Source organism: Chelonia mydas, chromosome 19, assembly GCF_015237465.2.
Source record: "Chelonia mydas isolate rCheMyd1 chromosome 19, rCheMyd1.pri.v2, whole genome shotgun sequence".
Classification (NCBI taxonomy): domain Eukaryota; kingdom Metazoa; phylum Chordata; order Testudines; family Cheloniidae; genus Chelonia; species Chelonia mydas.
The window spans coordinates 3,664,554-3,689,958 of NC_051259.2; the positions used below are offsets into that span (position 1 = coordinate 3,664,554).

Below are 25,405 nucleotides of genomic sequence, written 5' to 3' on the forward strand. Positions count from 1 at the left end.
CTGCAAGTAATAGCTCCCCTGTGGGGAACCTGAGCCATGGATCAATGAAGCGATTTCCCATGGACCACAGAAAGAGTCATGGCACAGCCAGAATTGGGACTTTGAAAATCTGGCTTCCAGTCCCATTCTGAGTCCACTAAAGCACGTGACCTCTCCTGAATACAATTTTATATGGCATGTAAAACTAAACCTATTTCTCATGATAGTTGTAACTTTTTCTTTTTTTTCTTTTTTTCTTTTTTTTTTTAAATGAAGCTATATAGTAAAGCTTATTTTGATTAGAAAAATTTAGGAAGTATCTCGTTGTGTTACTTATGGTTGATGATGTCACCACACTGCACAGTTGTGTAGTGGGTGGACTGAATATTTTGCACCTATTGTACTTGTCAAATGGACTCAATGGGACTGACGGCGGGGAAAGAACTCAGTGGCCCAAGGTGCACTGCGCAGCTGATAACCTAAACTTAAAATGTTTAGTCTCTTCAGTACAAGTTTAGAACGTCTCATTAGCCAAGGGTTGTGCTGCAGTCAGCCAACCTAAACATTCTTTATGCAGAGTATCTACAGCAGGAAAGCAACTCCGCATTGACTTGGGCTTCAGAGCCCTTATACACTGAGCTACCATGCGTAAGCAGATCTGGATACGGAAGAGCCCCCGTGTGTTTAAAATGTTTACAGTACTATTGCCAGAACTGAATCTGTTTGCTACAGGTCACCACACCTCAACAGGTGAGGGACATGAGTGTGTACGTCTTCATTTCAAGATGCAGAAAAGAGTGTTAATCTTATTAATACTTATGTGGTGCTTTACAAACATTATTATAGCCTTAATGCACCTGTGACCTCGGTAAACTCTAATGCTGTTTTGCAGATGCATATATTGAGGCACTGAGATTGAGCAGTGAATCCAAGGTTGTGCAGCTTTTTAAAAGCAGATCCAGGAATGGAACCCAAGATTCATGACTTTGATCTAACCACTAGACCACACTCCTTCTCATAACTCAACTGTCCACATTTTTACTCAAAGCAGATGTCAACTGGGTTAAGAATGAAAGGTCATTTAAATTCTTTCTACCCCATGCTATGCTGAAGTCTTAGAACTCAGCACTAGTTACTGTGGTTGAAGTTCCCTCATTCTGACAAGAATCTCTGGAACGTGGCTGCATCTTCCATGGAGCCAGGTTATCCCCCTAGCTTGGTTTGCCACCTTGTTGCCTGACATGATGATTTATAAAATCCCCTTTTGAATTCTGACTTTAAGTAAAATGGTAATTTAGAAAATCAAAGGGGGGGGCTTAAAAATTCAGGGATCCTTAAAATAATAGAAGCTGCTTTTATACTTCAGCTGTCAGAAGTGATGTACTCAGATTTGCTCAGTCTACTTGTGTTGCTGTTACGCTGGTGCGGCCCATAGCTGGTGGTGGAAAGCTTGATTCTGATGCCTTTGGTGACAAATAACATTTGTATCTTTGTGCTGTGGGAGTTTTTTAATCCAAAAGGGGCCTCGGTGTAGAGAGATGGATTTACCAGCCCGAACTGTTCACTGAGGCAACTCCAGCCCCTATCAGAAACTAGGTGTTCTGCCTAGTATTACTTTGCCCTTCTGTGATACTTTCCAGAGAGTTACAAGCTAAAGGAATTTAACCTCATGATGACCTTATGAATTGGGTATGTTGCTGTTTTGATTTAGAGAGGGAAACTGAGGCACAGAGAGATGAAGTGACTTGCCTACAGTCATATGCAGTCAGCAGAGCAAGTTCTAGAACCCAGGAGTCCTGCCTTCTGGTTCCTTGCTCTGAGCCCACTCCTGTACTCTGAATACTCTTTGTCAGTGCCAAGGATTAACTGTTAGTCACTTTACAGCATTTTGAATTGTCTTTTCTTTTCCACTCTGCCTCCTTCCCAGATGCAAACTGGAACAGAGCCGTGTGCCAGCCAGAGAAGGTCCTGTTTGGTGGCCATTTGAGATCATGGGGAGATCACCAGCTACAGCTTCTGAAGGGATTTCACACTGCCCAGTCATGTCAGGCTGCTTGCTGCCAGAGCCCCAGCTGTGATGCCTTTTGGCTGTTGGAAAAGATGTGTATCCAGGTGAACTGCATGATTCCCCATCAGTGTCAGGCAAACAGGACTGACTCCTCAGATTCCGTTTTGGTGTTTCTAAAGAAATCAAAAACTACAGAGCACTCCTTAAGCTCTCAGTCTGAAGGTGAGGTGGAGACTCTGCTTCACAAATTGTTGGATTGGCACATGCCAGTCCAAGCCAAAAAGAGACTGCGAAGGTCCTTCTGGGAGCTGTTGACACAAAAACAGCACTTGGCAAATGACAGGAGGGGCTTGCTGAAACGGGATAAAACAAATATCCCCACCAGGGGGAATGCTAAAAATCTGCCAGCCGGTACCTTGGACAGCAAATCTAAGAGCGGCTTGAGTAAAATTGGTCTGAAGGATAACCCAGAATCTAGGCCTTCGTTGAGGGAGGTGTATGTTCCCAGTGACCATGCAACTCGAGAGAAAACTTCACTACAAAATGGAGCGGACTCAAGAGAACAGAAAAACAAAAGCCTTGCCTTTCCTGAGAGCAAGAGTGTGAGTGGACTGAGTGATCCAACTGGTAGCAGCTCTCTATGGGTAAGTGTATGGAAAGAAATGGGAATGTGAATGGACTGTCTCTGTTGTTAGTGTCAATCATAACTGGTATGAGTTGAGCATCCTTCTGGTTGTCATTTATTATGCAGGCTTCATATTAAGAACACTTAGAAGGCACCTTCAGAAATGTACTATCAGCCTCTTTGCAGGGAGATGGGGCAGTAGTGTTTCTCTGAATTGGGGTAGGATTTGATTTAATTTCATTAGCCCTTTGGCTCTTGGAAAAAAGATGACAGGCAGACTGCTTCCTGTCCCATATAATACACATCCTAAAAGTGAGAGGTAAGAAGGAGAGAGATCTGGTGGGTGTGATGTAACCAGCAAAAGGCAGGGAAGTGCATGGGTGTTGGAGTCAGTTACCCATAATATATCTGGTTGACCCACAAAATAAAAGAAGAGTGTTGAATTCTGGATCAATTCAGCATATTACTCTACAAATCTCTACTATTTTGTCATGTGTCTTCAGATCAACTTTACTCTGTAACTGATCTGAAGAATTTAATTTTTTTTTTTTTAAGACTCATTCTTTCATACTCAGAAGTTCATAAGGGTTTACATTAGCAGTGGATAAATGAGAATCATTTGGGCTTCTATTCCAAAAAAATAAGAAGTCAGTACAGTATTTCCAGATGTCGTCTGATCTAAACAGAAATAGACGTGTTTGAAATAGTAGGTGCTCTTTGTTATATGTGCAAAGGGTCTGATCATAGGCATTGTAGAGTCCCTAATAGGAGTGGTGTTGCAGAGTGAATCATACGTTAGGAAGCTACATTGCTTGAATATCTCCTGCCATATTTCAAGGATTTGGGATTATTGCAGTGGGCTCCTTTCTCCTGTAGTTACATTCTGGCTTAAGAGAATCTGTTCCACTCCAGCTATGCAATCTTACGGTGCTAGGTAGTGCTGTGACTGATATCCGTCACCAGCTTTCAGAACAGGATGTGGAGTGGAGCCAAAGGACACCACTGAGAATTCCAGAGCCAGGTGTGTGAAACAACATTGTGGTTTAGCTTTGCATTTGCAAATGTTTGATCTTCCAGAACCTCATGCTACTTAAGAGTGACTCATGAGTTTCTCTTTGTTTTCTCTCTCTCCTGCAATATTGCAGTATTTCTGTTCTTCCTGAAACCTTTCCTTCATCTAGCATTTCATAGGAGATTGAGACTTAAACAGTGATCTCATTCTCCCATTCCACATGCACCTGACTTCTGGGGAGATTTCACTACAGTTCACCTTAAACTTTTCTTGTCTCTCTCAGGCCTTGTCTACACTGGCAAGTTTCTGTACACACTGCCAAGCCACTTAGTGCTCAGAAATTGCACAGTTGCAATGCTGTAAAAAAACTACCCCTATGAGAGGCGTACAGCTTTCTGCGCCGGGGCTACAGCGCCGCGGTGCCAGTGTAGACACCCTGGTCGATTACAGCGCTGCAGTTGGCCTCCAGGAGGTGTCCCACAATACCTGTTCTCGCCTCTCTGGTCATCGGTTTGAACTCTACTGCCCTGCCCTCAGGTGACCAACCAGGAACCCCACCCCTTAAATTCCTTGGGAATTTTGAAAGTCCCCTTCCTGTTTGCTCGGCGTCAAATGCAGTGGTCTCAGCGTATCTTTCCAGGTGATTATGCCTGCTCCATGCACCAGACAATCTCCCGCTTGGAACAGTGTCGAGCTGCTGGACCTCATCAGCATGTGGGGAGAGGAGGCTGTCCAGTCTCAGCTGCGCTCCAGCCGTAGGAATTATGATACATACAGACAGATGTCACGATGCATGATGGAAAGGGGCCATGATCCGGACACATTGCAGTGCAGGGTGAAAGTGAAGGAGCTGCGGAACACCTACCACAAGGTGCGGGAGGCAAACCACTGCTCCGGTGCTGCGCCCACGGTTCTACAAAGAGCTGATGCAACACTTGGTGGCTACCCCATCTCCACTGCAAAGGCCACTGTGGATACTTCGGTGGCTCGCATGCCAGTCGAGAGTGGACCGAGCCAGGAGGAGGCAATCTTGGATGAGGAGGCGGAGGGGGACCCAGAGGCAGAGGATGACTCGGAAGTCAGAGATGCATGCAGCCAGGAGCTCTTCTCTACCCCGGAGGAGGCTAGCCAGTGTTAGAGCTTGGCAAAGCGCAAACAGGAGTGGAGGCGCCTGGTAAGTGGCTTTGATTTTGGGAATCACTGAAGCGAGTTGTTGGGGGCAGGAGGGCTGCAGAAAGCAGGCTTGTGTCCGTATGATGCGCATACCACCACATGCCTAGTCTGAAAGGCAGAACCAGGTGTTGATTGACTCCCTCACTTCATGGGAATCTGCCTCAGAGATCTCCACGAAACTCTCATGGAAGTACTGGGCAATCCGATGCTGCAGGTTCTTTGGCAGACCTGCTTTTTCTTGCCTCATTAAGGGTAACTTTCCCATGGCACTCTACCGTCACTGGGAGGGAGAACATTGCTGCACACAGGCAAGCCGCATAAGGTCCAGGGCAGAAGCCACAGTCTTGGAGAAGACCCTCCCTTGATTTCCTGCTCACCCTCAGCAGCAAGATATCTTCCATAATGAGCACAGCCTGTGGAAAATGTGGGGACAGTAATGATTATAAGGCCCCCTCTACAGTGCTGGCTCTCCCCAGGAGCCACATGCCCAGTGTACAGTACGGTCCTGGAACACTGATTTCCTGTGCCTCTGCGGTTACTCACCATTTTGGGGTCTTGGGGCTCATGTGTGCTTGCTTGGGGTAAGTCAGTTAGTGACAGGTATGTGAGTAGTGGCTGTGTTTTAAATCACTGAATCAGTGGCCTGTGTGTTGCAAAGAATACTGCTTCTGTAAAATGCTGCATTTTGGCTTCACAGATATGACCTTGGGAGCCTAGCCTCCCTCTTTCTTATCGCCGGTTGAGTGGCTGCACAGAATTAGAAAGCGGCCACGAAGAACTAAAGAGGACTTCCTGCGTGATGTCATGATAAACTCCGCGGCCGAAAAACAAGAATTGAAGGAGTGGCGGGACAGTGAGAAGAGGAACTGAAAGGAGAACACGGTGCGCCAGAACGAAGCCACAGAGCGGCTCTTAAAGGTTATGGAGCACCAAGCGGACACACTCCAGGCTCTACTAGCACTGCAAACCGAGCAGCTCCATGCCTGCCCACCCCTACAGCTGCTGTCACAAAACTCTTCCCCATGCTCCTCCAGATACTGCCAACACGCTCTTATCAATCTCCTGGCTCCAGTCTGTACCCGCTGCGTTCCACTCCTGCCCTGTCACAGTCCAGCCCTGTGGACTCCCAGTACCACTGTACTCAACACCCGTCCCTCTGCAGTTTAGCCCTGCTGAAGTACAGTACCTGCTGCACTGTACTCCAAAGGACAAGGTTGCATAGGATACCTGGACATACACAAATTTTCACAGGACCCCACCTCCTACTGGGACCCTCCCTTCCTCCTGTCTCCCACAGTGCTGACGTGCTTTTTTGTTTGTCTCTCTCCTCCGGTGGTTGTTTTTAATAAAAGAATTGTTTTGGTTTGAAAGTAAACAGAGCCCTGCAAAGCAACCGGCAATTTTCTTAAACCTTCACAGGGCATCGTCTGCACCAGTCACCTCCTAGCATTACAAGCACTGCCCTCCTGAGCATAGCAACAAATGTTAGTGGCTTTCCGCTTCAGATTGCTGCCTCAAGGCATCCCTGATGCTTATGGCCCTGCACTGCGCCCCTCTAATAGCCCTGGTCTCTGGCTGTTCAAATTCAGCCTCCAGGCTCTGAGCCTCAGCAGTCCAGCCCTGAGTGAAGCTTTCACCCTTCCCTTCACAAATACTATGGAGCGTACAGCATGTGGCTGTACGCATAGGAATATTGTCATCAGCCAGGTCCAGCCTCGCATAGAGGCAGTGCCAGCAGGCCTTTAAATGGCCAAAAGCACACTCAACAGTCATTCTGCATTTGCTCAGCCTGTTGTTGAACCGCTCCTTGCTGCTGTCAAGGTTCCCCGTATATGGCTTCATAAGCCACGGCATTAAGGGGTAGGCAGGGTCTCCCAGGATCAGAGTGGGCGTTTCGACTTCTCCTACAGTGATCAAGAAAGTCCCTGCTTGCAGCTTCCTGAACAGGCCAGTGTTCCGAAAGATGCACGCGTCGTGCACCTTTCCAGACCAGCCTGTGCTAATGTCTGTGAAATGCCCACGGTGATCCACAAGTGCCTGGAGAACCATTCAGAAATACTCCATCTGATTAATGTACTTAGTGGCTGGGTGGTCTGGTGCCAGAATTGGAATATGCATGCCAGCTATTGCCCCCCCGCAGTTAGGGAAGCCCATTTGTGCATGTTAACAGAAGCTACTGTTGGCCATGTTCAGACTGTGAATGAGGACTGCTACAGAGCAGCATGTCCCAAGATTTGCCAGCTTCTTTAGTGCAAAGAATCTGTAGCTTCACTGAAGCATGAGAGCCCATTAACTGGTAAGAAAGTGGAGAGAATCTTTCTTTGCACATAATATTAATAGTGCTTTACCCTTGTCTCTTCTGTCAATGGAGCTGAAAGTACTTTAAACACATGAACAAATATAGTTCTTCACCCTTGCGTTGAGGATGAGGAAACTGAGACAGAGCAGGTATAAGTGACCTACCCAACACTGCAAGGAGAGGGAGTTTTGCAGAAAAGCCTGAACCACAAGGCCAAGCTTCCTCCCCTGGTATTAGAATTGGCTGGCTGTGTCAGAGTGTATGTTCAAGGGCTTCTTTTTTACCTGTGGTATTAAAATGTTCTCTCTAGTCTAATCTAGCTAGTAGGACGCGTGGCAATGCAGTTCTGCAGCGTCCATTGCCCAGACTGAATGCCAGTAACGTGGTATTAAAGTCAGGAGTGCCTTTCTTTGGTTTGACCTTTTGACCCAACTGTACCAGTTGAGTCAGTGATGGGGTAATTCAGTTACAAAACTGGTTCCAAATCAAAGATGGTGAAGTGCTGCATTTTATGTGTTCAGCAGATATTATTGAAACCGCATTTGCTCAACAAATGCAGAGGTACTCTACAGGTAAACCCAGTTAAAGTTGAAATGTCCGGGAGTTACCTTGCAGGCTACTAACCAGAGTGGAGCTAGGTGTTGTAGAAGGAATTTCTGATGAAAGAAAGGAAATTGTTTTTGTCTGCTTTGATTATTTGTCATAAACTGACTCATGCTGCATGGTATGCGGGGGGGGGGGGGGGGGGGAATGCGTACAAGCTTTCTGATCCCCCTTCCCCAAATAGTTTCTGTTGGTCACATAGCTGTTTGAGTGCAGGTCGTTCAAGGCACGGATTGCCTCTTTTAGGGGCAGTCTAAAATCAATAACTCTCTGCTGCAATGAGTGATTCTTAAATCAAAAAGATGCCGGTAGAATCGTCCTCCTTCACACCTGCCCACATCGCAGCTTCAGAAATAGGAATATGTGACGGACAAATTTCCAGAGGGAAATCTGGTTCCCTGCTTTTAGTGTCTTCAGCTTATTCTGCTGTCGCTCTGCTCATTTAAGACTTGCAGACACCCCAGCGTCTTCTATGGAGTCTGCCATAGCACCTGATATGCCACAATAGCTGATGTATTTAGATCTAAGGGGATTAAGCCATGTGCAGCTGAGCAGGAAACAACCTAGCTATTCTGGAGAAAGAGCCAAGGGGGAAGTGCAGGGTGGGCAAAAACAGACAGTAGCTGTGTTGTAAGAAAGGGGAGGGAGCTGCAAAAGCTTCCTATCAATAGGAGAATAGGTATGGGGGGCTTCGTTCCTCCCTAATTTTAGGAGGAACGTGTGAATATCTTGTAGGCATTTGATACCTTGCAGATATGAGGGGAATTTGGGGTCCGTTTGAGTTTTAAAAACTAAATTGGCATCCAGTTTCAGATTGAGACATTCTCTTCTTTCCAGGCTCATGCAGGAACATCCACATCAGAACTCCCAGTGCTGGCTACGTTCTCCAGCCCCATAGCGCTGGGTTTGACTGCCACTGGCAAAGCTGAGAAACCCAAGCAGTCAAACGACACTTCCATCCAGCCTCTTTCCTTAGAGGAGATTCTCCCTACGATCAGTGCTCTGCAGGGGAAAAGCACGATGAAGGTGCAGACCGTTACCACTATGCCCACCGGTGTCCCCACCAACCACAGTGTTACCACAGTCCAGGCTATCCCTGCCATGTCATCAAGCACCCCTACGCCAGTGCCAGGTGAGTGTGTTTACTCCGCAGCACCTTCCAAAACCAGAATATCCCACTGAGAGACTGATGAGACATTAAACCACAGTAAAGCTACCACTGTGGGGCAGTACCTGAATAGTTTCTCCAAGAGAGTATTGGGGGGTCCTCTTCCAACATGTATGTTGGTTGGGGCCTTTGGCCCATCCTGGGGGTCCTGGCATGGGTCCCATACCATAAGCCCTCCTGAGGGCTTCTGGTATAGGCCCATGACAATCCCTGAACGGCCCATTGGGGCCCCTGGCAGAGACTGTGAGGCTATGGGATGGGATCCTGATTTGGAATTACAAATCTCTATATGTCTACTGAATCTGTTCTCCAAGTGCAGCTCAGAAGGAGTGATATTGTCTCCGGTACTGTAATGGGAATAGAGATCTGACACAAGATGTAGTGGCATGAAACCTTGTTTCAGCAACTATCTACAGTACACGGCCCTCCATCAAGCTGAGTGGAAATCCCTCATTTGATTTGGTAAGGTAGTTGCCCATATGGGGTATGACTTTCCCCCCCCGGAAATGTCAACGTATAGTTCAGTCATGCAGAAGCAGTACACTTGGCCGTTAGCCATGTCTTACTCTGCAGCAGAGTGTCATGTTTCCATTCACACAGGTGTTCCTAAAGGTGATCATTACACAAGTGTTCCTAAGGGTGATCATTACAGAATGTGTAAAATAACAAAAGAACCACAAACAACAGTAGGATAAACCAAACTTGACTCACTAGCTTCTTCTGTGAGGATCTGTGCATATACACAGGGCATTGTGTGTTGCTCACCTGGTGTGACTAGCTGCAGTACAACAAAATTCACTAAATTCAGTTCTTGGAAAGACCCAAAGCTGAATTCTTATAAATTTAGGGTGTATTTTGCCCCTGAAAATGGAACAGATGGCTTAGCGGAAAGGAAATGCTATGTACTTTGATAATTGGCAAAAAGCCAATTGGCTATCTGAACTAACCAGTTTACTAATCTTTTTTTAATAAATTCCTCCCCCACTAGTGTTGGAATTTATATGTTCTTCAGTGTCTTAAAAGTGACCTTCATAGGCAAACATTTTGGCTGGTGTCTCGCTGCTCTTTTATGAAGTATAAAGAAAACCTGAAAAGTTATTTTCAAAAAAGGGTTGGAGGCATTATCTGCTTCTTTTTCTGTTAGAAATCCAGATCTCCTTTTCCTTTGGGGGACGCTCTGTGTGATTAGAGGACTAGTGGAATTATGACATCGCAAGAGGTTAAGTAATTGAGAGGAGAAGGAAGTTTTACTCTTTTAGAACTTTTGTTCTGGGTTTCTTTCGTTAACTATTTAACTGATAAACAGATGAGAGTTTAAATATTCAGCCTCCCTAACTTTTTAAAATATCTCCCAGTGTACCACTCTGAGATCCCAATAAGGTCTCAGGGAAGAACAGACTTCTTTTTCTTAATGCCCCCCCCCCCCCCCCCCCAGATTTTTTTTTTAAAAAGTGGGGAGAGCAAAAAATACTCTGAGAAAAGTAATTGCCTTTCAGGTCTTTGTACATAGTAAAGAACCAGAAAAGGCCACAAATCCCATTTTCCCCTACCTTTATCAAGTCACCTTTAAGAACAAAATTAGTCCTCTCTTTTCATCTCTCTGTACATATGAAATGATGGGGTCTAAATTAGCTGTTAAGCCTCGAGAGAGATCTTGGAGTCATTGTGGATAGTTCTCTGAAAACATCCACTCAATGTGCACGTCCAAAAATGGGCAGTCAAAAAAGCAAATGGAACGTTGGGAATCATTAAAAAAGGGATAGATAATAAGACAGAAAATATCATATTGCCTCTATAAATCTACAGTACGCCCACATCTTGAATTCTGCATGCAGATGTGGTCGCTCCATCTCAAAAAAGATATATTGGAATTGGAAAGGTTTAGGAAAGGGCAACAAAAATTGTTAGGGGTATGGAATGGCTGCCATATGAGAAGCGATTAATAAGACTGGGACTTTTCAGCTTGGAAGAGAGACGACTAAGGGGGGATATGATAGAGATCTATAAAATCATGACTTTTGTGGAGAAAGTAAATAAGGAAGTGTTATTTTTCCTTCTCTTAGCACAAGAACTAGGATGTCACCCAATGAAATTAATAGGCAGCAGGTTTAAAACAAACAAAAGGAAGTATTTTTTTCACACAACGCACAGTCAACCTGGGGAACTCCTTGCCAGAGGATGTTGTGAAGACCAAGACTATAACAGGATTAAAAAAAGAACTAGATAAATTAATGGAGGATAGGCCCATCAATGGCTATTAGCCAGGATGTGCAGGGATGCTGTCCCTAGCCTCTGTTTGCCAAAAGCTGGGAATGGGTGACAGGGGATGAATCACTTGATGATGACCTGTTCTGTTCATTCCCTGTAGGGCATCTGGCATTGGCCACTGTCGGAAGACAGGATACTGGGCTAGATGGACCTTTGGTCTGATTCAGTATGGCCGTTCTTATGAGTCAGCTTTGTAAAGAAATGGATGAGAAATGCTGCTGATCTTTTCTTCCTGATTAAGAAATGAGAGGAAAAATCAAAGTGAAACACCCTTGTATTTAGGGTGAGAAAAGCATGAAAGTGGAAGGTGTGCAGCTTGTTTTAGAAAATCTGTTAGCCTGCAAAAAGCTTATATTTTTTTCAGCTGAGAATACTTTGAATTCTTCATATATCTGTAAAGATCTGAAATTGCAGTTCAGTAAATAGCAGCTCTTGTCTTCCCCCTTCCATACAAGAGCACCTGGGTTCTTTCCTGAAAACCTATCTGCTGAGTCCTTCTCATCCCTGTTGGACCGGGTTGAATAGAGGCCTCTGTACAGGGCAAGAGGGTCCCATTTCAGCTCCTCAGAAAAGCAGCAGAAGTTACCTCCCTCTCTTTGGAGACACTGTGTAACTGAATAATTCTAGGCTTCCCTCACAATTGTGAAGGCCCCTTAGTGTTTCTGCATTCAGTACTAGACAGAAACCTGAAGCGGCACTGAGTGATGGGATGTTTGCAAAATACAGCTATTTTGTAGCTGGCTTTTATTCCACAAGCTCAGAAGCCGAAGTTCTCTTTATGTATGTAATTTTTTTCCTGTTCCTTTTAACAGTTATGAAGGAGCTGGTAGTTTCTGCAGGAAACAATGTCCAAGTGACCCTGCCAAAGAATGAAGTTCAGTTAAATGCATTTGTCCTTCCTGAACCACCAACGGGTAAGACTTCATTGGGAGCTCTAAATGTGCGGCGATGATGAAGTGACAAACAAGAGATAAGTGCCTTGTTAAATAGGGAAAATCTTGAAACTCTCCCATCTAAATGTAGTCCTTCTCTCCAGTTCACATGGCAGTATGGTCTGGGTCAGAAATGAGGAGCTGAATGCAGTAAGTTCTGCTGAGACTTGTTTTCGCTCAGCAAGAATGAGGATATTCTTCTTGCTCATGAGTGTGTGACAACCTCTGAGAGAAGATCATTGTTTTAAAGAACTGCTGAGCAAGCGAGGAAAACCTGGTTTTAGATTAATATTTTTCCCCTTCGAAGGACAACATGGTTGTTAGTTTTTGCTGAATGACACACACACATGCCTGTCACAATTTTCTCTTGTAGCCATACAGACTTAGGCACAAGAAGGAACAAATAGCTGAGCTGAGCCTTAGGAGTAATTCAGTGAAGTGACAGGGTTTAAAAGAAAGAGAAGGCCACGTCTCATTTTCAGCTTAAGATCTGATGTACTGATCAGGAATTTTTAATCCTGGTCAGCAGTTTACCCCATGGGCAGTGAAGATATTTTACGTGTCTGGAGTGAGTTTTTGTTGTCCTGGGTTGCCAGACTGTAGACCTTCCTCTAGCTGACTGCTGACATATTACAGAATACTCTGGAAAACCATTAATCCAGAGAGCATTTTGGTGTTCACTGGGATGGAAGTTTGCACGGAAATGGAATCTTGCTTTCTTGAGAACTCTTTCTCCACTAAACTGAAGTCCTACATCTCTGACAACATAACTTTTACAGAACTGTACTGTGACATTGCATTACAGTGTTTGCAAACAGATGAGAGACTTGCTCCTTGAACTCAGCTGTTCTTGTTTATTTCCTCCACCTGAAATATAAACATCCTTTGTCCTAATAATAATAATAATAATAATGCTTTGCAGTTACATATTGTGCTTCAGCTGAGAGTCTGAGTTCTACCTAAAGGTGATGAAGTTTGATCTCTATTTTACAGGGGAATTAGCTGAGGCATAGAAAAATACAATTTGACCATCGTCTCCCAGTGAGTCCCTTGTCCTAGCCATTAGACCTTGCTGCCTCCTATAAGAGCAAGGAGCAGAAATACAGACACTGCAGGTGTGTAGTCCCCAGAGAGAGCAGGTTTGGGAGTGATTGTCACTTCAACGTTTTCTGTGAGGAGTTAGTGGGTCTTCAATGCCAGTCGATGACATGTGCAGTTAGGAATTGTACCAGCTTATAGCAACTGACTTCTGATTTGCTGGACAAGGCTCTGGCTTTTAGGGATTGCTACACTGAGAAGAGGGAAACTGAGTAACCAAAAAGCTGGAGAGTCCGTTCAGTTGTGTGCTGGACCTAAGAAATGCAAATTCTTCAGAGCTTGCTTGTGATATGCTCATTTATAGCCCTAACCACAATGTGGACCTGGAAGCAGAAATAGAGAGGGGCTTTGTGTGACGTGTGAAATGGAAAATGTTTCTGGTTTATGATGCCAAGGATCAAATTTTCAGACAGGTGCCTACAAGATTTGAGAGCAATAAGTCTCTCTCCTTCCCTAGTACTCTGGAGTTGTGATCGTTCTAACCCTCCTTAACCCCTTAAAGAGGTGTAAGAGTAGCACTAGCTCCCAGAATGAGTGTGGTGTTGAAGTGCAGACTAGCACTTCCCCATAGTGCAGCGGCAGGGACTGATGGGAATCTGAGCTCCTGCACTTGTCTCTCTCTTTCTTTTTGTTTTTTTAACGCTCCTTTAATTGTGTGGACTCTGAAATTCTCCTTTCTTTAGGAACCAGCTACTCCTATGACTGGGGGCTGATTACTCACCCAAAAGACTACAGTGGAGAGATGGAAGGCAAACACTCCCAGACCCTCAAGTTATCTAAGGTGAGGCTCTGACTGCCTAGTATCCTGCTGTGTGTAATGCAGGGTGACACACTCTAGCAGAGAAGTCAGAGACCTTGTCAGCCACCAAGGACTTGCATTCTATTTCAGAATGAATAGGAAATTGCATGACAGGCAGGCTGCCGGTGTTTCAGCCAAAGACTTTTAGATAAATGTTTTATAAAGAGCTGAATGTAGTGCAGTAAAACCTGTGATAAAGAATGGACAGATTTAAGAGCCTCAATGCTGTCTACGAGCAGAATGTAAAACCCTAAAATGGCAGCTAACAATAAAATTCAAGAGAACGCCTTGATTGCTTTTCGCCTGAAGCTGGTCTGTGGTTAGATTATTTTTAAAGCTCCCTTTTACACACTCCCCCGTCTTGCCAGGATTTGGGGTGCTGCACAGTTATTAATGACATTAGCTCCCTGGCCTTTGCTTTTAAGGTGTTTTATAGCAGATTGAAAGGATCATTCTTTTCCACAGAGATGTGGGGAATCTTTAACAAGAGGGCTATTTTAAACAGTGCATGAAAATGTAATGCTTCTTTTACTGGGAGATTCCTGTGAGAAGCATCAATTCTGCTACAGCACTGCACTCAGAAAGACCAGAGCTTTAGCCGTAGCAGCACGCAGGGTCCCTCCCCCTCCCTCAGCCCCACAGTTGCCATCCAGCATATAGCCTCAGCATTTAACCATTTCTTCTGCACACACACATGCAATTCCAGACTTTTGGGGGTTTAGAGAAGTGAAGGGACCCTTGGCTGAACCATATTATGGGCAAAATCCATTTGTCCATGAAGACTGAATGGAGGAGGGTTCCCTATGTAAACTTTTTCTCTCCTCTTAAATAGGCCCTGTGTTTTGGCCAGGAGACCTGAATTGAGTTCTGTAATGCCTCTTCTGTTGGTCTTCAGGTATTGCTAGAAAATCTGGCCTGGTTGACAGCCCTATATCATCAGTAGCAATGGGAAATATCAGCCTTTTAATTTATGATGGAGTTGTTGAGACGAAAGATGCCTCAAGTTGCCTTGGAGCAGAACCCTCTGTCTTGCATATATGGACCACAACATAGTTTCCTCTGCTCTGTGCTGCTAACAATATATCAGGATGCAAGATGATAGTCTGACCTCTTAATGGCTCCTGGCAGATTGTCACTGCCTTGAAGTTGTGTAACTTCTTCCATTTCCTTTCCAGCTCACCGTTGGTCTGTATGAATTCAAAGTAATAGTTGATGGGGGAAAAGCACATGGGGAAGGTTACGTGAATGTGACAGTTAACCCAAGTAAGTTCAGTGGCTGGATTGTGTCCCTACAAGTTTAATTCGGCAGCTGTATTATGGTATTTTGTTTGCTGGGCTTGGTTTTGGCTTAATATAGTAAGAATTCATTGGGCGGGGGATGTATGAGAGAGAAAGAAATTACTTTCTGAAATGAAAAACTACCTCCTGTATACATAGCTATGCTATCCTGAGTGCAAACCTATTGAAAACTAATATCATACGGTGAAAGTACTGGAGCACTGCTGCATAAATACTTAGCAAACTCGTGCTCCTGGGAAAAGCACCACTCCAACAGAGACTAGTTGCATCAAGGATAAAACCTAGGGCAGCAGGGATGGGAGATGAAGCCTGTGCTTTGAAGCTCCTTGAGTTTTTCCCCTTATAGTAATAAGTATCAGCCCCATCTGCAGCCAGTTTAAATCAAATCTCATTCTAGGCAGCAGGATACTTTGTAAAGATTTTGTTTGTGCAGCAGGCTTATGTTGTGTATACAATAAACTCTGTGAAATATCGTTGGCGAAGTCTTTGTTTCCAGATAAAGGACTGCTTCCAGAGGGGGAAAAGGTTGAGGGATGTTAGGTTGGGCTTCAGCAGATCAGAGTTTTGAAGTCCCTGACCCGTTCTTGCAAGTACATTGAACATTCTCTGTCTCCCTTGTTTATACAAGAGAACCTTTTCTTGAGCTTCAAAGACCTTTTTCCCTTGAGCTTTGTAAGAAAAAGCAGTATTCTCGCCTCCCCAAAAATTTGCAAGAGGGTAGATGTAGGCTTTTAAATATTATTGGATATCCCCTTAGACCAGGGGTTGTCAACCTTTTCCTTTCTGAGACCCCCTTCCTCCCTCCCCCCCCCCCCCCCCCCCCCCCAAAACATGCTCTAAAAACTCCACAGCCCACCGATGCCACAGTAACTGGTTTTCTGCCTATAAAAGCCAGAGCTAGCATTAAGGGGTAGCAAGCTGGGCAGTTGCCCATGGCCCTATGCCACAGGGAGCACCATGAAGCTAAGTTGCTCAGGCTTCTGCTTCAGCCCCAGGTGGCTGGCTCAGGGCCCCAGGCTCCAGCCCTATTCAGTGCGACTCCGGCTTTCTGCCCTGGGCCCCAGCAAGTCTAACACTGGTCCTGCTTGGCGGACCCCCTGAAACCTGCTTGTGGACTCCTGGTTGAGAACCACTGCCTTAGACTACGTATTTTCTCAGGTCAATTTGAGTGTAGACAGTGAACTTGTCTACCTAGCAGATTTGTTAAATTGCTCTTTTTTCAGAGTAGTGGCTGAACTCATTTGAGTGATCACAGGTGCCAGCCTGTTAGAAAACACCACATTCTGAATGCCTGGTGCTCTAGAGGTGACGTGACAAGACGATATCATAATCCCTATGTGAGCCCTGGCTTCATGTCATAGCCTGCTTGTTCCCTTCTTTATTTTAGAACCCACCAGCTGTAGCACACCACCTCAGGTTGATGTGTAACTAACTGGATTGTGCCGTGTCCAATCCCAAGGAAGATCAGGGCTGGGAGCTGTAATCATTGCAGGATTATCACAGACCTGTTGTTGTTATCAGCAGTCTAGGGGAGTGACCATGCCTCGCAACTTGTACTTTGGACCTCTCTTCTCTTGGTCTTTCTGAGGCTGGATCATGGAGGCAATTCTATCAGCAAACTGAGTGGATTGGGCATAGGGTTGCAAAGAGTGAAAGGAATGTGCTGCATGTCTGTCTTTAGCAGCCCCTAGTGGACAATCTGAACAGTTTTGCAGAGTTCCTTGTCTTATGTTTGTACCGTTGATCTGCCTGTAAACAACATTGTCACAGCGCTGTTGTTGTTGCAGAGCCTCGTGTGAATCAGCCTCCTGTGGCTATTGTGTCACCACAATCCCAAGAGATTTCACTGCCGACCACCTCTACTGTCATCGATGGCAGCCGTGAGTACCCCAATCACATGTAATCCAGCAAGCTGAGGCTGGCTGTCCACTCTGCAATGAGCAGACTGTGTCACATTAAGATGGAATAGATGTGACCCTTTGTGCCACATTTCTGTGGAAAGAACCAGTTCATAACCTGGGGACTTGGTTAACTCATCCTAATTATTTTTTAGGCTTTCCCTATAATTCCTGTTAGCCTGTGGCAAGGACAGCACAGCTACTGGTCGTTATTGCCAATTTCTCTCTCCATTCTGCACACATTGGCTTAAATACAAGGTCCCCCTCCTGGGGGCACTTGCCCCCGTGTTGTCCACTGAAACAGGACGACCCAGAAGAGTTACAGCCCAACTATATTTCCTGGTTTCAACTGAAGTACAAAGAATCAAACAAGTCTATTCAAAATTGGTGGCCTTGTGTGTTAAGCTGCAAGCATATCAATTAACCAGCATAAGCGCTATTGATGTTGTTGAAGCTCTGCCAAGCTTTCCTTTTAAACTTGTTCAGTTTTGTCTCATTGCCTGCCAAAAACCAGTATCTTTTTCCTGGGAAAAGTGGGATGTGTGTGTCTACAAAAACAGTGTATGGCATATGCAATTTGACCAAACCAGTATAATAGAGAAAGATCTACAGCTAGAGACTGGGACAAGAAACTCCACTCTCCAAACTTGTGTGTAAAGAACAAATTAAAGCTCTTTATTTGAAATGTGCCCTCATAAAGCCAGATTCCTAACGCATGTTTTTTTAATTGAATTAGAAAGCACTGATGATGATAAAATTGTCAGTTTCCATTGGGAAGAATTGAAGGGGCCACTACGGGAGGAGAAGGTATCAACAGACACTGCCATATTGAAACTGACCAACTTGGTACCTGGGAATTACACATTCAGGTAAGTTTTGCATATAGCAGTTCATTAGTCCAGGTTCCATATGAATCTCTTTAGTTTTATATCTGATTACATCAGTCTGGGTTGCAAAAGATAGCAGAACAAATCCTATTTTGTGATTTTCCTTCTCTTGCTCCAGGAACTTTCTGGTCAGTTGCAAATAGAGGTTTATACTATATTTCACTTGAATAAAGATTAAAAAATAGCTGGCTGACTTTTTTTCTTTTTTTTTAACTTGTAGAATCCATATAAGACAATGGCAGGAAAAGGAGAATTTAGTATAACAGAGCTACTAAAATGTCTTAAAATACAAAAATAGATTATTCTACATTCAGGAGGAAATTTAATTAGTTAAATACAGTATTCTTTCTAAATGTAATGTGTTCACTAGTGAAAAATTGTTTTTAGGCTTACGTATTTATACAAATCTCTGGATAGTTATGTAGCAGTTGACTTTATTTTGACATCTGCTTGGAAAAAGGAGGGTATATTTATTTCCTTTGATCTATAATTTGCTGTGGCGTCAGTGCTAAACACAGCAGTGGATCTAATTAATAAAATGACACCTGATATAACTCATACACACATGAACAGAACAATACCTCTTATATATACGGTGGCGTAATGTGTGTTACCTGGTACACGCTGGGGTTGAAGGTTTAGTAGAAGAGTGTTCCACTTTGTGCCTTTTTTCTGCTTAAGAAGGAATGCTGTCACCACAGGATTAATGATGGGGGTGTAATGATAAATACCTGAAATGAACATATGCTTTTAAAACTGGCAGGAGCTCTGGATTTTCAGTACAATGGGTGTGAGTTTAACAGCATGTTGGAAAAATCTTGTTTCGTGGGGATTTCTTTGCATTTGTAACTAGCTGATAGATATTAGGAGGGGGGTGGATTTGGTTGTGGAATGCCTTGCTCTCCCTTATAATTACACGTTTCTGTGATACTCATTTTGCAAGTGCACAGTTGACTTAAACTGTGTTTACTCCCCCTCCCCCTCTCCCTCAAAGGCAAACACTTCAATCCCATACCAAGGTAGTTCTAGATTTCTAACCCCTCAGTTAAATCCAGACTGTTTCATCCCTTTGCATTTGAGCTCTTCACTCATAGCCCTAACCTTTCCGTTTTTCCTTTTTGGTCTTTAGCCTAACAGTAGAGGATTCAGATGGTGCCAGCAACTCTACCACTGCCAGCTTGACTGTGAATAAAGAAGTGGATTATCCTCCAGTGGCAAACGCAGGCCCAAACCAAGTGATCACGCTTCCCCAAAATTCTATCACCTTGTACGGGAACCAGAGCACTGATGATCATAGCATTGTCAGCTACGAATGGTTACTCAGCCCCAATAGCAAAGGAAAGGTGATGGAGATGCAGGTAAGTGGAGGTTTCCCACTAATACCCTACATGATGCTTATCCATTGTGCTGTGATGTTTGCTAGTAGTCATTTAAAGGTCCAGTTTGTATGCAGAAATATCTCTCATAATCTGGGCAAGCCTATGTGTTGATTAAATATTAATATATGTTTAAACCTAAATACATTTTAAGATCACGTCCGGTTCGGTGGTTGAACTAACAGCCAAGTTTAATCAAGTCTTCTCCCTTTCCTCTCGGTATGTCGCTCCGCTGTCCCATCATGCTCTGAGGTGTTGAGGTTATGTTCACTTGCAAGTTGGGTTGTAAGCTCCTTGGACACTACATATCTGTTTGATGCCATGCATACCTATGGCTCCATATATGTGATTGATGATAATAAGCAGCCAGTTTCTACCGAGGATAGTTAATATTGGTTCTGGCCCTTCATATCTCTGATCCCTTCAGTGTAAGGAGCCATTGTGATGCATTAGCTTGTTTTCTCAAAGGGCGTGAGGACACCAATATTACAGCTCTCTGCAATGCAAGAAGGTGATTACACCTACCAGCTAACGGTGACTGATTCTGCAGGCCACCAGTCCACTGCTGAGGTCACTGTGATAGTCCAGCCTGGTAAGTTCCCCTTATTACTAAGCAGTGCTGTTGCAAGGCATGGCAGGCAAGATTGCTGTTGCTAACTCTCACTTCTCCCAACATACTTCTGATTTGACTGTCACTTCACCACCACTCTGTGCTGCATTTTCTCCCAGTGTAAGATGGGATTAATACTATCTATCCAGCTATCTTGTCTGAGGCTTCTATTCAATTGGGTATTTATAGGGAAACAATCCTAAACTTTGCCTCACAGAACAAGCAGCATGTTTAATTCCATCTCCTCTTCTTTTGTTGTCCCCAAATCCTTTTCCAGAGAATAATAAGCCCCCCAAAGCAGATGCTGGCCCAGATAAAGAACTGACCCTCCCTGTGGACAGCACCACGCTAGATGGCAGCAAGAGCTCAGACGACCAGAAAATAGTCTCCTTCCTCTGGGAAAAAACACGGTCTGTATCACATCCCAGATCCTTCTGTTGGGAGTATCTCTGACTTTAAACTTTAGTTTTAAAAAAATACCAGGGTCAAAATCTTAGTCCCATTGAATTCAATGGGAGTTTTGCCAATAACTACAGTGGAACCAGGATTTGGCTATTAATTGGAGGAGAGCCCCAATATAGGCCTTGCTGGAGCCCTAAGCATAAGTAACATATGAACCAAAGGGCTGCAGTAAGGCCTGCGCCCAGTTTTGTTTAAATGCTGGAAATATCCTGGCCTTAGCATTAAACTCTTTAAGCCCAATTCCATTCTAAGCTCATTTATACTACGGTTCTGGTAGTGTAAAGGGACCTCACCCACTTTAAAAAGCCCCTTTACACCAACAGTGTAAATGAGAATCTGGGATAACAGAAGCTCCTTTTTGTTTTAAATGGGGTCCTCTTGCAACACAAGCGTGAGTGGAGATAGCACTTCTTCTCCTGCAGCCCTGTTAATTTTGATCATTGTGTCAGGCTTCCCCTAAGAGGCTCTGATTATTTTTTGGAATTTAGGGCAAAGCCTATGGACAACTTTTAAATGTAACTTTTGGTTTTCTGTTAGCCCAACAGTGCAAGCTATGTGCGAAGTTTCTACTGTAAAAAGAGCTGTAATTGCTATAGTATTTTCACTGTTTGCTCATTGTGCAATTACCACGAAGCTGTTTTTTCTAGCAGTCATCTGCATTCAGTAAATACTAATAAAGCACTTTTGCCCTGGGGAGTGTTTGGCACAACATTTAATTTGCACTAGACCCCCAGGGACTGTGCAGAATATACTGTATGTAGGATTTACCCATTTTAGTGTCTTATTGCCTGAGGTTGGAAGAAATAAATTTTTTTTATATGCTCAGGTATCTTGTCTCCTGCTGAGGAGCAGGGATATTACCTGGTAACTACACTTACCGTTGTTAGTGTAACTCCCCTGTTCATCGGTGTGAGATCCGATCCCAGGTCCACAGGCACAGACTAATGCTCTTTTGTTTTGGCTAGGGGCCCGGATGGTGTAAAACTGGAGAATGCCAACAGCAGCATTGCTACTGTAACTGGGCTTCAGGTTGGAACATACGAATTCACGCTGACGGTCAAAGATGAAAGGAGCTTGCAAAGCGAAAGCTCAGTTAATGTCATCGTCAAAGAAGGTGTGTCCAGTTGTGCTGATGTTACAGTTAACGTCTGAGAAGAAAGACCTGTGCAATCACTGACAGCAATCAGTGAAGGCCACTGCCCAGTGTGCAGCTGTTCTTCAAAAAAAAAAAAAAAAAAAAAAAAAAAAAAGGGCGGGGGGGGGCGCAAACAAAATGCCTAAGGAACGGGATGGAGAATAATACGGGAAGTGTTCTAATGTCATTATACAAAGCAGTGGTTTGCCCTCACCTGGCATACTGTAGGTTATGCCATACATGGTTACCCCATGTCAAAAAGGATATTGGCGTTGGAGGGGATTCAGAGAAGGGCAAGAACTTTTTTTGTTCTGTTTGTACAGCACCCAGCACACTGGGGTCCTGGTCCATCTAGGCACTATGATAATACAAATAAATAAAAAGAGTAAGAAGAAGAAAAGCTAGGGGCCTTGAAAATCTCTCATTTGAAGAGAGATTGAAACTATGGGAGTGTTCAGTTTAGAGAGGACTATAAGGGGACATGACACAAGCCTACAAAATAATGAATGGCCTAGAGAAAGGGAGATCAGGAGCTTTTGTTCTTCCTGTCTCCTAATACAAGAATGAAGGGACTTGAACTGAAATGAAAAGGACTCGAATTCAAACCTGATAAAATGTTGTTTTCACACAAGGCATAATGAGACTGGAATTCATTGTCATGGGATGTCATTGAGGCCAAAAACTTAGTAAGAGTCAAAGAGGGATTTATACAGATAACAAGAATATCCTGTTAAAATAGTTAATGCTATAATGAAAGGTTTGGAAGGGTAATGAAGTCTCATGCTTGATCTTAAGCCAGTCTATACCTGTTAGGATGAGACCTTTGTGGGGCAGATTGTCACCTGCCTACTGGGGGGTTTCCAGCACCTTCCTCTTAAGCACCTCGTGCTGGCACCTGTCAGAGACAGGATACTGCGCTAAGTGGACCATGGGTCTGATCCAGTTTGGTAATTCCTGTTCTTGTAAATCAGTATCAGTTTCTCTTACTACTATTCAACGGAATTCACTTCCTCAAGACATACACTGGACCCTCGCTAGAACGCGGGATTTGGGATCCATGCATGGTACTGCGTTAACGCGGGGACCATGTGAAAATGAATTGCGATTAAAGTAATTAAATTTGGGATCCATGGCCACAACCGCGTTATATGCGAATTCGCCCTATATAAACGCGCATTCTAGCGAGGGTCTGTTGTTGCATCTGGTTCAGAATTTGGCCAGGACCTTGCATTTACCACTTATTCTTACAAAAATTGCCATGGGATCTTTAATATGAGCATAATCAGGAACTCCTGTGTGTCATCTGAGCAGCACAGTGCTCCCTCCCAGCACCATACTGGGGTACAGGTTCAGATGTCACTGAAGGAAGAACAAACTGCACTGAATCCTGCAGTATCTGGGTTAACCCTCATTTAAGCCTGGGTCCAACCAGACCCTGCAAGTTATGGATGCCTAGATTACAGCACAGCCCCCAGTGCTATACTTAAGCTCTTACAAATTCTTGTAACAGTTTTTCATCTACTTGTTTAGAGATGAACAAGCCACCAGTTGCAAAGATTGCTGGGAATGTTGTCATCACCCTACCTACAAACACAGCAGCCCTGGATGGATCCAAATCCTGGGATGATAAGGGAATTGTCAGCTACCTGTGGACCCGGGACGAGGGCAGTCCTGCGGCTGGGGTGAGTCCTGCAAACATGGTCTTTGTAATGGGAATATGCAGCATTGCACTAGTATGGAAGATGTAGTGAGGTTTAGCTAGACTCTTTGGCAAATAGCTCCTGGGAGAGTTCGACATTGGTTCCTGCACACTGATTGCTGTGTGGAGTGATGCAGCTCAGTATGTTGTATAGGGGTCAAATCTGCAGGGCCTTGTTTGTTTCTTAATATTAGTTTTGCTTAAATTCCCAGGAGGTGTTAAATAATTCAGACCATCACCCTGTGCTTTTCCTCTCCAACCTGGTGGAAGGGACATACACATTCCATCTGAAAGTGACAGATGCCAAAGGAGAGAGTGATGCAGATAGGACCACTGTGGAAGTCAAAGCTGGTGAGTCCTCTTGCTCACTGCACCTTGGAGATTTTTTCTAAACTGGAGTATCCTGCCATGAATGCACCTTTCCTGGCAATGGCAAAAGCAGGTTGCAATACCCAGGATCTTAGTAAAAGTGAAGGATTCTCTTTGTAGATTGTGTTTAGGGACTTTGTACCCTGATGCATGCTCTGATATGACAGAATCGACTGCAGGAAAGTTGTGTGTCTGTATCTGGAATGCTCCAAAATCCATCAAGAGCAGGAAAAGTCAGAACATGAAATTAGAGGGAGCTGATTAAATGATGTGGAACATTATACCTGATGAACATTAGACTCTAAACAAGCTATTTCAGCTTAGTCTCTAGTCTGTCAATCTGTAAAATAAGTGTAATTTTCGGGAAGTAGATAATTGCTACTGCCATATACCCAGTTGAATGACCTGTGTTGTCTTTTTTTAAAAATAAACTCCTATAGCCAGCTTTTTTTTTCTTTCTTATCCATCCATCCGTCCGTCCGTCTATCCTGCGTTGAGGAGTTGTATTCAGTTGCGTTCTGTAATGTACTGGACATCTGAGGGAAAATTAACTGGTCTTCTATGCTCATCCTTCTGAATATGGGATTTTCTGATGTTTTAGTACATGAGCTCTTGACTCAGCTAGGGAAAGTACAGGTGTCATAAATTGTTTGGGGGGGAAACCATTATGTTTTCCTATAGTCTTTAAAGATGTTGGTCCATTCTCCATGTGGAGAGCCCCACTGCAGAGCCTTACTACTTGCCATTATGTATAGAGATCATGTCATCTCTATTATCCTCTCGCTATTAGATGCTGCACTTTGTGTCCCAAATAAAAGTATTTTAGGAAGCAACTAAAAATTAAGATTTTTCACCCACACTGTCATTTGGAAGCCCTTAAGGATCTGCATGATCTTGTTCTGTGTTCTCCCTAGATCCAAGGAAAAACAATCTTGTGGAGATGATACTGGATGTTAATGTCAGCCAGCTGACGGAAAGGCAGAAGGGTATGTTAATCCGTCAGATAGGTGTTCTGCTGGGGGTCCTGGACTCGGACATTACCGTACAAAAGATCCAGCCGTACACAGAGCAGAGGTAGGAGCGATGGAGCGGGCTGCACGAGGGGGTACTAAAGCAAGATTCACACTCCAGTGGGAATCAGAATGGATGATGATGGCATGCTGAAATGCTGCTCAAAGTGTATGTTCTTGGTTGACTAGAATTTGTGAATGTGAGTGGTCGGATAAGTTTCAGTGTTCATGCAGCTCTGGAGATTACCAGTTACTTTCCAAAAGCCAATTCCTGCTTGCTGCTGTGTTTGGTCCTTCATTCTACAGATTGATGGGGGAGTCTGTTACAAGGTGCAGTTTGGAAAGTAACTTGATGTGTTTGAGGTTAGGAAGAATTTCTAAGATACATTCTAAAGAGATGCTTTGGTCAAACACAAGCTGTTGGGCTCAGTACATCGCTAACTGGGTGAATTCTCTGAAGCTTATTGGCAGCTTGTGTAACCTGACTAACCTGCCTTGGCCTTAAAATACCAGCTTGACTTCAGCACTCCATCCTTGGAGCATAGAGATGATGCTTCTGTGCACATCGACACGGGGAAGGTAATTGTTTTAGAGAGGGCTACAATGAATATTTTATACTGTTATCAAAGCCAGAGCTACCAAATAATTCCTAATAACAGTATTCCAGTGTCATTACTAGAAGTATGTGTAAAGATG

At 44.1% G+C, this 25,405-nt stretch overlaps 1 protein-coding gene across 5 annotated transcripts in view; it reads left to right on the forward strand.

Moving 5' to 3' along the window:
- Positions 1–25,405, forward strand: part of KIAA0319L (KIAA0319 like) — a 54,220-nt gene that overhangs the window by 20,612 nt on the left and 8,203 nt on the right. For 3 of the 5 annotated variants that reach the window (XM_043532012.1, XM_037882008.1, XM_043532014.1), the window contains exons 3-16: positions 1,907–2,631; positions 8,537–8,831; positions 11,948–12,049; positions 13,849–13,946; positions 15,140–15,227; positions 17,051–17,143; positions 17,898–18,030; positions 19,178–19,406; positions 19,893–20,016; positions 20,312–20,444; positions 21,462–21,610; positions 23,162–23,313; positions 23,543–23,681; positions 24,614–24,773. In XM_043532012.1, coding sequence (XP_043387947.1) covers positions 1,907–2,631; positions 8,537–8,831; positions 11,948–12,049; positions 13,849–13,946; positions 15,140–15,227; positions 17,051–17,143; positions 17,898–18,030; positions 19,178–19,406; positions 19,893–20,016; positions 20,312–20,444; positions 21,462–21,610; positions 23,162–23,313; positions 23,543–23,681; positions 24,614–24,773 — 2,620 coding nt within the window. Of the gene's footprint in view, positions 1–155; positions 179–1,906; positions 2,632–8,536; positions 8,832–11,947; positions 12,050–13,848; positions 13,947–15,139; positions 15,228–17,050; positions 17,144–17,897; positions 18,031–19,177; positions 19,407–19,892; positions 20,017–20,311; positions 20,445–21,461; positions 21,611–23,161; positions 23,314–23,542; positions 23,682–24,613; positions 24,774–25,405 lie in introns of those variants that run through there. The other 2 variants (XM_037882010.2, XM_043532015.1) reach the window with 2 other exon arrangements.